This window comes from Coregonus clupeaformis, chromosome 13, assembly GCF_020615455.1.
Source record: "Coregonus clupeaformis isolate EN_2021a chromosome 13, ASM2061545v1, whole genome shotgun sequence".
Taxonomy (NCBI): Eukaryota; Metazoa; Chordata; class Actinopteri; order Salmoniformes; family Salmonidae; genus Coregonus; species Coregonus clupeaformis.
Genome location: NC_059204.1, coordinates 49,578,860 through 49,591,855, shown reverse-complemented (window position 1 = coordinate 49,591,855; position 12,996 = coordinate 49,578,860). Strand labels below are relative to the sequence as shown.

The 12,996-nt window shown below is 44.1% G+C and overlaps 1 protein-coding gene across 2 annotated transcripts in view; it reads right to left on the bottom strand.

The window, feature by feature from the left end:
• Positions 1-219: 219 nt before the first annotated feature.
• The window catches only part of LOC121579693 (LHFPL tetraspan subfamily member 6 protein), a 119,731-nt gene continuing 106,954 nt past the window's right edge, over positions 220-12,996 (bottom strand). For both annotated transcript variants that reach the window (XM_041894498.2, XM_041894497.2), the window contains exons 3-4: positions 1,337-1,435; positions 220-1,143 (exon numbers count right to left, since the gene is read on the bottom strand). In XM_041894498.2, coding sequence (XP_041750432.1) covers positions 1,025-1,143; positions 1,337-1,435 — 218 coding nt within the window. In that variant the 3' untranslated portion in view covers positions 220-1,024. The remainder of the gene's footprint in view (positions 1,144-1,336; positions 1,436-12,996) is intronic.

Sequence of the window (12,996 nt, the reverse complement as noted above, 5' to 3'; positions counted from 1 at the left end):
TCCCCTCCTGCCCTGCTGTTCATAGTAAAGCCTGATTTTAAACTCCAACAGAGCTCATAACAGCCACTGAATCAATAAAGATAAACACGACAGATGATTCTAACCAAGATTAACTAAGCATCTGAATCACCATAATCACCAAAATTGCTGTTTCAGTTTTAAGAAAGAGTAATAGGCTCATGCCAAGTGCTTCAATTCAGATAAAGTGGCGCTACAGTGGAACTACAACTTCTCCACTGCTGAACGTTTTATTAATTAATTATGACTTTAAAGTAACAATATTTATTTACAATGTATTTACAAAACCAGGTCAAATAAGACAGTGTTTCACACAAAAGGTGCGAATATGTTATTATAATACAATAAACATAATACACAAAAACATCATTCATATTTGACAGATGTACATGGTTAGGGACTTCAATAATCCCTGTTTATAGATATACTGTAAATAGACATAACAGTTCAAAATTATAGCAAGTTACCAGTAAAGGTTTATATATTTAAGGCAACACTAAGCCAACTTGGGGGTACATAACATATTAATTAAATACAGGATATCAAATACTCACAATAACAAAGTAACATCAAAAGTAGAGTCATTTCTCTTTACCACAGGTTGTGCCATTACTTCAGTTACCATGAAGAGTTATAGTACAGGGTCTGGAACATGACAGACTAGAGGGGGAATAGAGGAGCAACCAACACATGGAAAATAGAGAAGAGAGATGGAAACACATGTTTTTGCTCTTGTTGTCAATGACGACCAAGTATGTAGACTCCACTCTTTGAAGTGCACTGCAGAACGATGGAGTGTCTCATTACGTGTGTTGTGTATTGCTTTCTACTGCAGCATCAAATACAGCACAAGGTGGTCCCCTCGTTTACTTTTCGTTATGACAGAGTGCATAGCTAGCCTACAGACTCTGTCCCCCTGATATTCTCCCTTGCTCTGAGTCTCAAATGTTTGGTGATGACAAGTGTTGTTTCAGGTGGTCATCATGGCCGTCCTGCCTTGATGCCATCAGTACGGGTACTGCTTCTGTCTCTTCCCAGCGAAGCAGGCCATCCAGGTACATAACATCATGGCTGCTGCTGCCCCTGCTCCCGTGCAGTAGAACGCCCAGCCAATCTCACAAGAACCTGGATACACACACACACACACACACACACACACACACACACACACACACACACACACACAGACACATAGATACACAGACACACACAGTGAATTAGAATCAGAGCTAACATAGCATAATATGAGTTGTGACCAAATTGAATGTCTTGTTGATTATCATGTGGATGCGACTGTGTGTAGATGTTTGACCCGTACCAAGCTCAAACTGGTTGGATCTGTTGCTGCACGTCTGTCGGACTTCCTCACTGTCCCAACCTAGAGGGTAGAGTGCACACCCCGACCCAATCAGCAATGCTGTACAGAGAGAGAGAGAGACTCATTAGAAATGATTTACAGCATGCGTGTGCTAAGCTATGTCATAACAAACCCATCATACAGTGAATAGTGGAGCTTGCATTGTTCAAAACCACATTCAATGTACTTAAGCTAAAAAGATAATAATAATAAATAATATGCCATTTAGCAGACGCTTTTATCCAAAGCGACTTACAGTCATGCGTGCATACATTATTTTTTTTTGTGTATGGGTGGTCCCGGGGATCGAACCCACTACCCTGGCGTTACAAGCGCCGTGCTCTACCAGCTGAGCTACAGAGGACCACAAGATAACACATTCTACTATGTCACATGATTTCCTGAAATGGTACTTTCATCAAGAGCTTACGTACACTTCCCTACGTATTTATTTGGGCAGTGAAGGCAAAACTTTTAATTTGGCTCTATACTCCAGCATTTTGGATTTGAGATCAAATATTTTATATGAGGACCCAGTACAGAATGTCACCTTTTATATGAGGGTATTTTCATACATATCTGTTTTACCATTTACAAATGAATGCACTTTATTTATCTAGTCCCCCCATTTGAAGGTCTCATAAGGATATGGACTAATTCACTTATTAGTGTATTACATTTAGTCAAAAGTTTAGCATTTGGTCCCATATTCCAAGCACACAATGACTACATCAAGCTTGTGACTACAAACTTGTTGGATACATTTGCAGTTTGTTTTGGTTGTTTTTCGGATTATGTTGTGCCCAATAGAAATTAATGGTAAATAATGTAGTGTGATTTTGGAATCACTTTTACTATAGATGTGACGATATGTTTTGATTGACAATGCATCTTAATTAAAGTGAGTTTTTCACTTCCTCTTTTTTCCATCAATACTCCATATTCCTGAACAAACTTTGGCACCTCAGCTGAGAACTCCATTCCCTAAATGGTCAGCCGATGGTGCCACGTCCGTTTGCTAGTTTTCTTTCAAAAAGGGGGGTTGAAATATTAGCATTATCCAATAGGCGAGATCTCAGGAGACATTTAAGAAATTATATTAAAAATCACAGAGAAAGATTAAATATCAGAAGTGCCTTCTGTTTGAATATCCAAGAAAGTTTATGTAATTAAAACAAATATTTTCTCTGCTATCTTTTCCATTTAAAAAATATAATTACATGGGGAAACGCAAATGCTAAAAGCTAATAATTAATTTTTGTTGGAGGAGAAACAGAAAAGATAGACATAAATAGGTTTATAGATCAGCCAACGTGAGAATGTAGAATGTCTTGATTAGAAATCTATTTGATCTATGTTGAGGGCTGTGACGTCGTTCTCCTGTCTACACTAATTGGCACTCAATATATTTTGTTCAATTCTTAGCAATATTCACAATTGAATTCAAATCAGAATGCTTTAATTGAATATGTTTATGTTAGCTTATGTTGTAGCTAGGTAGCTAGCTAGCTAGCTAAATGCTGTTAGCTAGCAGGCTCCAGAGTTGAATGTCCCTTCCCAGCGACCAACAACTAGCTAGTAACATTATAGCCATAGCTACCTCTCTAAACGGTGATGGCCACAGAGGAGGAATGCCTCTGCTGTCAGGAGTGTGTACAGGGGCAGGGACTGCTAGCAGAGATTGAGGAGGGTGCATGCCTCCTCGCCCACCCCAGCATTGGACCCCACACTGACAGAGGTATACTTTCCACCTTCCACATGCTGAAGAGGAACTGTAGTAAGCAGCCCAGACCAGAGGGAGCGGGAGGACAGATGTCCATCAGGTTTGTTATTTAATTAAATTCATTACTTTGTTCACAAGCTCCTTTGTTAGATAGTTAGTTGAAATGTTACTGATGGTCTGTAGCAGAGGTGGGACCAAGTCACTATTATTCGAGTAACAAGCAAGTCTCAAGTCACAAGCTCCGAGTCTCAAGTTGAGTCCCAAGTAGAATGGGTTGAGTCAAGTCCAAGTTGTGCATTCTAAGAGCAAGTCAAGACACACGTTTTTCAAGTCAAGTCTCAAGTCAAGTAAAAAAAAAAATCTATACATGCTAATCAAATTTTGATTGCCACATGCTTCGTAAACAACAGGTGTGGACTAACAGTGACATTCTTACTTACGGGCCCTTCCCATCAATGCAGAACACAATACTTACAAAAATATACATATAGAAAGAAAATGTAACACGAGGAAAAAATACACAATGAGCAATGATAGCTTGACTATATACATGGGGTACCAGTACCGAGTCGATGTGCAGAAGTAGATATGTACATATAGTAGTGCAATAACTTGTTCAACCACAAAAAATGTGTCTATTTATTGAGGCTACCAGACAGCCCTTTCCATTATTTTGGCTTCAACACATTTTGATTATGTAATTGTAAAATAGGGACCTTGTAGGAGTCGTAATGGCATGAAATCAGCAGACCAAGTCGAATCTGTCTAACAGGTACTCAAACAGGTACATACAGTCCATTCAGACCCCTTGAATTTTTCCACATTTTGTTACATTACAGCCTTATTCTAAAATGTATTAAATGGTTTATTTCCCTCATCAATCTACACACGATACCCCATACTGACAAAGCAAAATCATTTTTATTATTATTTTTTCCCAATTTATTAAAAATAAAAACTTATATTACATTTACTTAAGTATTCAGACCTTTTACTCAGTACTTTGTTGAAGCACCTTTGGCAGAGATTACAGCCTCGAGTCTTCTTGGGTATGACTCTACAAGCTTGGCACAACTGTATTTGGGGAGTTTCTCCCATTCTTCTCTGCAGATCCTCTCAAGCTCTGTCAGGTTGGTTGCGGAGCGTCGTTGCACAGCTATTTTCAAGTCTCTCCAGAGATGTTCGATCGGGTTCAAGTCCGGCCTCTGGCTGAGCCACTCAAGGACATTCAGAGACTTATCCCGAAGCCACTCCAGCGTTGTCTTGGCTGTGTGCTTAGGGTCGTTGTCCTGTTGGAAGGTGAACCTTCGCCTCAGTCTGAGGTCCTGAGCGCTCTGGAGCAGGTTTTCATCAAGATCTCTCTGTACTTTGCTCCGTTCATCTTTCCGTCGATCCTGACTAGTCTCCCAGTCCCTGCCGCTGAAAAATATCCCCACAGCATGATGCTGCCACCACCATGCCTCACCGTAGGGATGGTGCCAGGTTTCCTCCAGACGTGACACTTGACATTCAGGCCAAAGACTTCAATCTTGGTTTCATCAGACGTTTATGGACTTTGCTGTAAATGACTGAAGGAAAAGGAACGAGCCATCGCACATTGCGGTGCAAACTGATTGATAATTACTGTAAGAAGGAGGATTGAATGGAATCAGAGATTGAGGGAATGTCTTTGCTACTTCAACTGAAAGACGAAATCAAATGAATATCGGACTCAGAGGATGCTGCGAAAAGTCTGCCTACAAGTCCCAGCCAGTCGGCGTCAACGACGCAAGTGGACAGTGAACCCAGCGGAGGGGCAGGAGTGGCGGCAGGATGAAAAGAGGAGGGAGGGGCTCCCCTCAGCCCAGCAGAGAGGTCGGCCCAGCTGCAGAAAGGCACACACCACAGAGAGAGAGTGGAGGGAGTATGCCCAGTCATAAAGACTTTAACATTCATGGACAGATAGTAGATCAGAATAAGAAAGATAAGCCCAGCTTCAGCAGCCTAGAACATCATATTGAAAATGGAATGAGAAAAGGATGCAGTGAATTAGAAATCATAGAAGACGTAATCAGAGCTGAAAGAAAAAACAGAAAAACAGACATGACACTCTACAGTCGTGGTCAAAAGTTTTGAGAATGACACAAATATTAATTTCACAAAGTCTGTTTCCTCAGTTTTTATGATGGCAATTTGCATATACTCCAGAATGTTATGAAGAGTGATCAGATGAATTGCAATTAATTGAAAAGTTCCTCTTTGCCATGAAAATTAACTTAATCCCCAAAAAACATATCCACTGCATTTCAGCCCTGCCACAAAAGGACCAGCTGACATCATGTCAGTGATTCTCTCGTTAACACAGGTGAGAGTGTTGACGAGGACAAGGCTGGAGATCACTCTGTCATGCTGATTGAGTTAGAATATGAGGGAGATTTTTTAGTGGACTATGAGATAAAAATGAGTTAATCACAAACATATAGTTAGAATTCTCTGTTGCTAGGCAAGAACTTCATTGGGTCATTTCACTGTGTGTGTGTGGGTGAAGTGGGAATCTGACCTAGGGTCGAATTGCTCGCTCTTACTTAAATCCATGGCTGTCCTACCTTATCAGACTGAAACCAGACTGTGGCCTTTTGCCTCTCTCCTCAAACAAAGTGGAGGGAGAGCCGGGGTTGAACAGAGTTTAAACTAAACATGAGTGTTTTTGCAAGATAAGGGATTGATTGATTGTATTACTATTGATTCTGAACTGAATGAAAGTCGAATTTAGCCGCCATCATAGACAAAGGAAGTGGGCGGGGCCATAAAGAGCGGGAAACTTTAGAGGGAGGGATTTTAAGTTAGGTTGTGTGTGAATGGGACTATATAGATGGGGGCCAGAAAGAGAGAGGGGGGGTAATCTGCAGACTAGCCTGGCTTTGTTGAAATTGTAAATAAAGTCAATCTCGATTCTACAAAAACTCTGCAAGAACTTTAATTTTTAATAAAGTATAGTGATTATTTTCCACAACAAATAACAGACAGGAAGCTTTAAAAGGACGGTGGTGCTTGAAATCATTGTTCTTCCTCTATTAACCATGGTTACCTGGCTTCACAAGCAAGGATATTGCTGTTAGTAAGATTGCACCTAAATCAACCATTTATCGGATCATCAAGAACTTCAAGGAGAGAGGTTCAATTGTTGTGAAGAAGGCTTCAGGGTGCCCAAGAAAGTCCAGCAAGTGCCAGGACTGTCTCCTAAAGTTGATTCAGCTGTGGGATCAGGGCACCACCAGTGCAGAGCTTGCTCAGGAACGGCAGCAGTCAGGTGTGAGTGCATCTGCACGCACAGTGAGGCGAAGACTTTTGGAGGATGGCCTGGTGTCAAGAAGGGCAGCGAGGAAGCCACTTCTCTCCAAGAAAAATATCAGGGACAGACTGATATTGTGCAAAAGGTACAGGGATTGGACTGCTGAGGACTGGGGTCAATCCTCAAGAGGCAGGTGGAAAAACAAAAACCCACAAATTCTGACAAACTCCAAGCATTGATTATGCAAGAATGGGCCCAGAAGTTAATTGACAGCATGCCAGAGCGGATTGCAGAGGTCTTGAAAAAGAAGGGTCAATGCTGCAAATATTGACTCTTTGCATAAACTTTATGTAATTGTCAATAAAATCCTTTGACACTCATGAAATGCTTGTAATTATACTTCAGTATACCATAGTAACATCTGACAAAAATATCTAAAAACATTGAAGCAGCAAACTTGTGTCATTCTCAAAACTTTTGACCACGACTATACACACAGGCAAATCTCGAGGGCACATTATGCAGAGAAAGACGCCACTGAACTGTATCACAAGTTGACTAAGGCACCACAAGAGCCGGGAGAGTCCGCCTTGACTTCCTAGTCTGAGTTTTCGACCCGAGACAGAAAGTGTTATCAGCCTCAGCTCGTGCCCAACCAGGACTGAAATATGAAACAGAGTTAGTGAAGAGCCAATGCCTGCAGGCCATTGTAACGGGATTAACAAATGATAACGTCATGGCAGAGATGAGAGTGCATCTCCAGAATATTAACACCAGTGATTAACTGTTGCTTGAGAAAATGCAAATTGCCCAGGGCAATGCAAGCGAATGTCACGCCCTGGCCTTGAGAGGCTTGTTGTCTTTAGTTGGTTTGGTCAGGGTGTGAGTTGCTATGTTATATATTCTATGTTTATGATTTACATTTACATTTTAGTCATTTAGCAGACGCTCTTATCCAGAGCGACTTACAGTTAGTGAATGCATACATGTTTTTTTGTTTTGTTTTTTTTCATACTGGCCCCCCATGGGAAACGAACCCACATCCCTGCCGGCCAAACCCTCCCCTACCTTGGACGACGCTGGACCAATTGTGCGCCGCCCATGGGTCTCACGGTCGCGGCCGGCTGCGACAGAGCCTGGACTCGAACCAGGATCTCTAGTGGCACAGCTAGCATTGCGATGCAGTGCCTTAGACCACTGCGCCACTCAGGAGTTTTGATCTAGTTAGTCTATTTCTATGTTGCAGTGCTAGGTTCTATTTCTATGTCTGGCCGGGTATGATTCCCAATCAGAGGCAGCTGTCACTCGTTGTCTCTGATTGGGGATCATACTTAGGTAGCCTCGTTGCCTACCTTAGTTGTGGGATCTTGTTCCTGTTAGGCGTGTATGTGTATAGCCTGAAGACTTCACGTTACTTTGTTTCTTGTTTTTGTGTTATGTTTATTTAGTTAAAAAACATGTACGCTTTTCACGCTGCACCTTGGTCTGACCCGTCTCTCAGCGATCGTGACAAAAGATCCCATCAAACGAGGACCAAGCAGCGTGGCCAGGAGCAGACATCCTGGACATGGGAGGATATCCTGGATGGTAAGGGATCTTGGACATGGGAGGAGATCCAGGCTGGGATGGATCGCCGTCCTTGGGAACAGACAGAGGAAGCCTGGGTTAGAGAGGAGCAACGGCGACACCGACGACGCAGGCCGAGGAGGAAGCCCGAGAGACAGCCCCATTAAAAAAATGGCGTTTTCCCAGTCCGGCCCGGCCCGTTCCTGCTCCTCGCACCAAACCAGTGGTGCGTGTCGCCAGCCTGGTACGCCCCGTACCTGCTCCTCGCACCAGACCTGTGGTGCGTGTCTCCAGTCCGGCCGGGCCCGTTCCTGCTCATCGCACCAGACCAGTGGTGCATGTCCCCAGTCCGGCCTGTTCCACCGGTGCCCAGTCTAGCTCCGGTCAGTGGCTCCACTCCGGAGTCAGAGCAGTCCGCTCCACCGGGGTCCAGTCCAGCTCCGGTCAGTGGCTCCACTCCGGAGTCAGAGCAGTCCGCTCCACCAGGGTCCAGTTCTGCTCCGGTCAGCGGCTCCACTCCGGAGCCAGAGCAGTCGGCTCCACCGGTGCCCAGTCCAGCTCCGGTCAGCGGATCCATTTGGGAGACAGAGAAGTCCACTCCACCGGTTTCCAGTCCAGCTCCGGTCAGCGGTTCCACTCCGGAGCCAGAGCAGTCCGCTCCACCGGGGTCCAGTTCAGCTCCGGTCAGCGACTCCACTTCAGACCCAGAAGTCAGCCCCTCTCCAGGTTCGGGGCCTCCCTCACCAGGGTCCAGACAGGGCTTGGTGCATCGCGGGAGGATTGCCGATCCAGGCCCAAACGTCAGCCCCTCTCCAGGTCCGGGGTCTCCCACACCAGGGTCCAGACAGGGCTTGGTGCATCGTGGGGGGATTGCCGATCCAGGCCCAGACGTCAGCCCCTCTCCAGGTTCAGGGTCTCCCACACCAGGGTTCAGACAGGGCTTGGTGCATCGTGGGGGGATTGCCGATCCAGGCCCAGACGTCAGCCCCTCTCCAGGTTCGGGGTCTCCCACACCAGGGTCCAGACAGGGCTTGGTAAATGGTGGAAGGAAGGAGAGGGGAAGCATCGCGCCGAGGTCCAGACCAGACCAGGGGCGCAACGGGGAGGCAGAGAGGAAGAGGTCGTCACGCCCGGAGCCTGATCCACCTCCGAGGCTGAAAGCCCACCCGGACCCTCCCCTAATGAGTCAAGTTGGTGCGGCCGGAGTACGCACCTTTGGGGGGGGTACTGTCACGCCCTGGCCTTGAGAGGCCTGTTGTCTTTAGTTGGTTTGGTCAGGGCGTGAGTTTCTATGTTATATATTCTATGTTTATGATCTAGTTAGTCTATTTCTATGTTGCAGTGCTAGGTTCTATTTCTATGTCTGGCCGGGTATGATTCCCAATCAGAGGCAGCTGTCGCTCGTTGTCTCTGATTTGGGATCATACTTAGGTAGCCTCGTTGCCTACCTTAGTTGTGGGATCTTGTTCCTGTTAGGCGTGTATGTATATCTATTACTTCGTTTCTTGTTTTTGTGTTATGTTTATTGGGTTAAAAACCATGTACGCTTTTCACGCTGCACCTTGGTCTGACCCGTCTCTCAACGATCGTGACAGCGAACGCATTGAAAAGGCCAGGATTTCATGTAAGTTCACACCCACATGAGTGAACGCAGTACAGAGTGAGGATAATGCGGATAGTGGAGAGGAATGTGCACTGTCAGAGCCCCCACAGTCCACAGTCCGAAAACAAAATAAATACAATCCCCTCCTGAGTAAAATTGATGCGAGCAATGAAGCAATCAAAGAACTGACCTGTCAGGTAGAATCATTAGTAGAGTGCAGGGCCAGGGTGACAGTTCAGAAAACCAAGTACAACCAACAGAGAGAAAATAAAATGCAAAAGTTATGAGACTGGTCAACAGACTTGCCAGCATTTCTACAAATGAAGCAGTGATATCCATTGGGCAGTAGCATGTAGAATCAGGGGCAACGCACAGCCATCGGGAAATGCCTGGGGGTCACAACCATGGAACGGGGAGTGACCTCAGCTACATCTAGTTCCATCCAGTGTTGCAGCGGCTGCAGTGCAAAGGTAGAGAAAACCTCAGAGTTTAAATTGTGTTAATTGTGCCATAAAACTGCCCATAGTTCCAAAGTGTGCCAACAGGATCATTGGAAACAGGACCGACCTACAGTACATGTAAGACTGACCGCAAAATGAAAGACCACAACTCATCTGGTCCCATGACAAAGAGAGAGTGGGGGCCAACTACTCCAGCTACCCCATGACATGGTTTCGTAGCACAGCTCATTGGAAAATAATGTCAAGTGTGGTGTTATATGCAGGGCGTAAAGACGCAAGCACTATGGGACACAGGGGCTCAGGTATCCATCATAAGTGAGGAATGGAGAAGACGGCATTTGCCACACACACAAATTAGTCCACTGGAGAAACCAATCATTGGGTTTAATGCAATTTAAGAAATAGTAAAAACAAAAAGTAACAAGAAATAGGACAGGGCAAGGCAAAGACTACTCAATCTGATTTACCACTCAGAGTACACTAAGGAATGCTTGCTTACAGCAGGCAGACGTGACATTGTCATTCCAGGTGGACAAACAAAATGGATTCGTCCCTGTATGCCAAGAGAGGCCCCCTTCAATTATAAATTGGTGTTATTTGAACCGGACAGAGTGATCTGGGGCCTGGACCTACAAAATGCCCATCTTTTGCAACAGAAACCATTTACTCCAAACGGAAAATGTTTTGCAACGTAAACGAGAGTTTGTATTGGACAAATTCAGGTAGGTCTCTCCCCGTTTATTTCCATTTGTTCAGTTTGCTTCTGTTTGGTTCTTAAACTGTAAAAGTATTTCATTGCAAGTCATAATGAATACACGCCTGAGTTTGTCCAATAAAAAATATTGTTTTCATTGCAAAACGTTTTCAATTTGGAGTAAACGTTTTCTGTTGCAAAATGCAACAGAATCGCATAATGAATACACCCCAGGTTACAGCTAAGACAAGCTAGCTAGGATTTTTACGAGCTGAATGTCTCTCTAGTTGATAACATTGGCTAGCAAGGTCAAAGCAATGTATAGCTAGCTAGCTAGCTAGCTAATGTTAACTTTAATGCTAAGTTAGTTAACGTTCACTGACAAGCTAGCTAGCAGAAAGACGTGAGGCTAACTAGCAAGCCTACAGTTGTTAACGATGTCTGTTTTGTGTTGGCTAGCTAGCTAATGTTATAACGTGAATTTTATATCTTATTAAATAGTTAGCTAGCTAGCTATCAATGTCCACATTGTTTGGGCTAGTTAGCTAGCTAGCCAGCAGATTCTGACTGTACCGTTATGCGTGTTTACACTGAGCCTCACTGGGGTCGGAACGCAATCATGGTTAGATTAAGACACAGCGGAGCCGGCGCGCAATATGGGTCAGAAAACGTACTTCACTGCAGGGATGGGATGTGCCACTGTACTCCAAATGTTACCTATATCCAAACTAATAGATAGAGAAGATAGAAATATTGCACGTTTCTCCGGAAAACTACCCTTTTTGTTTAGCAGTAGCCACCGCCGCCATGTTGGAATGACAGTGTCAGCCAATCAGACCCTTTTTTGATAAACGTAACGTGTCATTCCATAATGGCTGCTGTGGCTACTGCTAGCTAGCATGACGACGAAAAGGGGAGATTTCCGGGAAAACTATCAGTTGTTCAATCTTCCCGGTATAACAGTTGGTATAATGGGACGATGTTGGAGTCCCTGGTTTTCTAAGCCATATCTCGCAGTGTCTTAATCTAACTATGATGGCGTTCTGACCCCAGTGCAGTTCAGTGTAAACAAGCGTAACGTATACTTCTGGTGAACCAAAACGCAATGACACTGTCCGTGTCCACCAGATGCATATGCAGGGTTTTTTGCCGGATGTCTAGCCCACATTTTCCGAACGTGACGCACGTGCTTCGCTTTTTAACTAGCTAAAAACTAGCTAGTTGGGAGTGTGTGTACTTCCGTTTTACCACCGCATTGTAAAGCAAAGCAACGCACAAGTTGAAAGTATTGAACTAAGCTGGACCATAGAACGAGTCAAAATTCACCCAAGGCTGAGAAACGGCAACAGAACGTGGGCTAAGCTGGAACACTAGTGCGAGCCCATAGCAAATGAATTGAATCGAACGTTCGCAGAGCCTACATTGATGCTTAGAATTTCATTTCGCCTAAATGGCACCAAAACATTTATACCTTGTCATATTACCACTAAAATCTGTTCTTAGGAAGAAACTGAAAAATAACAACTTGTGTAGAAAGTAAACATCCACATATCGATGGTGTTACTGTGCTTATGTCTGCATAACGAGGAAGTAGGAAAAAATGGCAACTTCTGACTATTTCTGCTCTAGCGATCGATGACAACGGAGTACGCTGCCCAGCCTTACATAATTAGAAACAGGAGATTATCGTGATTAAAATGGTGTCCTACTTGAATAAATCAAAAGACAGTGCCTTGCAAAAGTATTCATCTCCTTGACGTTTTTCCTATTTTGTTGCATTACAACCTGTAATTTAAATTGATTAATAGTCCAAATTGGTGAAGTGAAATGAAAAAAATGACTTCTAAAAAAATAAATAACGGAAAAGTGCTGCGTGCATATGTATTCACCCCATTTGCTCTGAAGCCCCTAAATAAGATCTGGTGCAACCAATTACCTTCAGAAGTCACATAATAATCAAATGATCTGTCACATGATCTCAGTATATATACACACCTGTTCTGAAAGGCCCCAGAGTCTGCAACACCACTAAGCAAGGGGCACCACCAAGCAAGCGGCACCATTAAGACCAAGGAGCTTTCCAAACAGGTCAGGGACAAAGTTGTAGAGAAGTACAGATCAGGGTTGGGTTATAAAAAAATATCAGAAACTTTGAACATCCCACATAGCACCATTTAAATCCATTATTAAAAAAGTGAAAGAATATGGCACCACAACAAACTTGCCAAGAGAGGGCCGCCCACCAAAACTCACAGACCAGGCAAGGAGGGCATTAATCAGAGAGGCAACAAAGAGACCAAAGA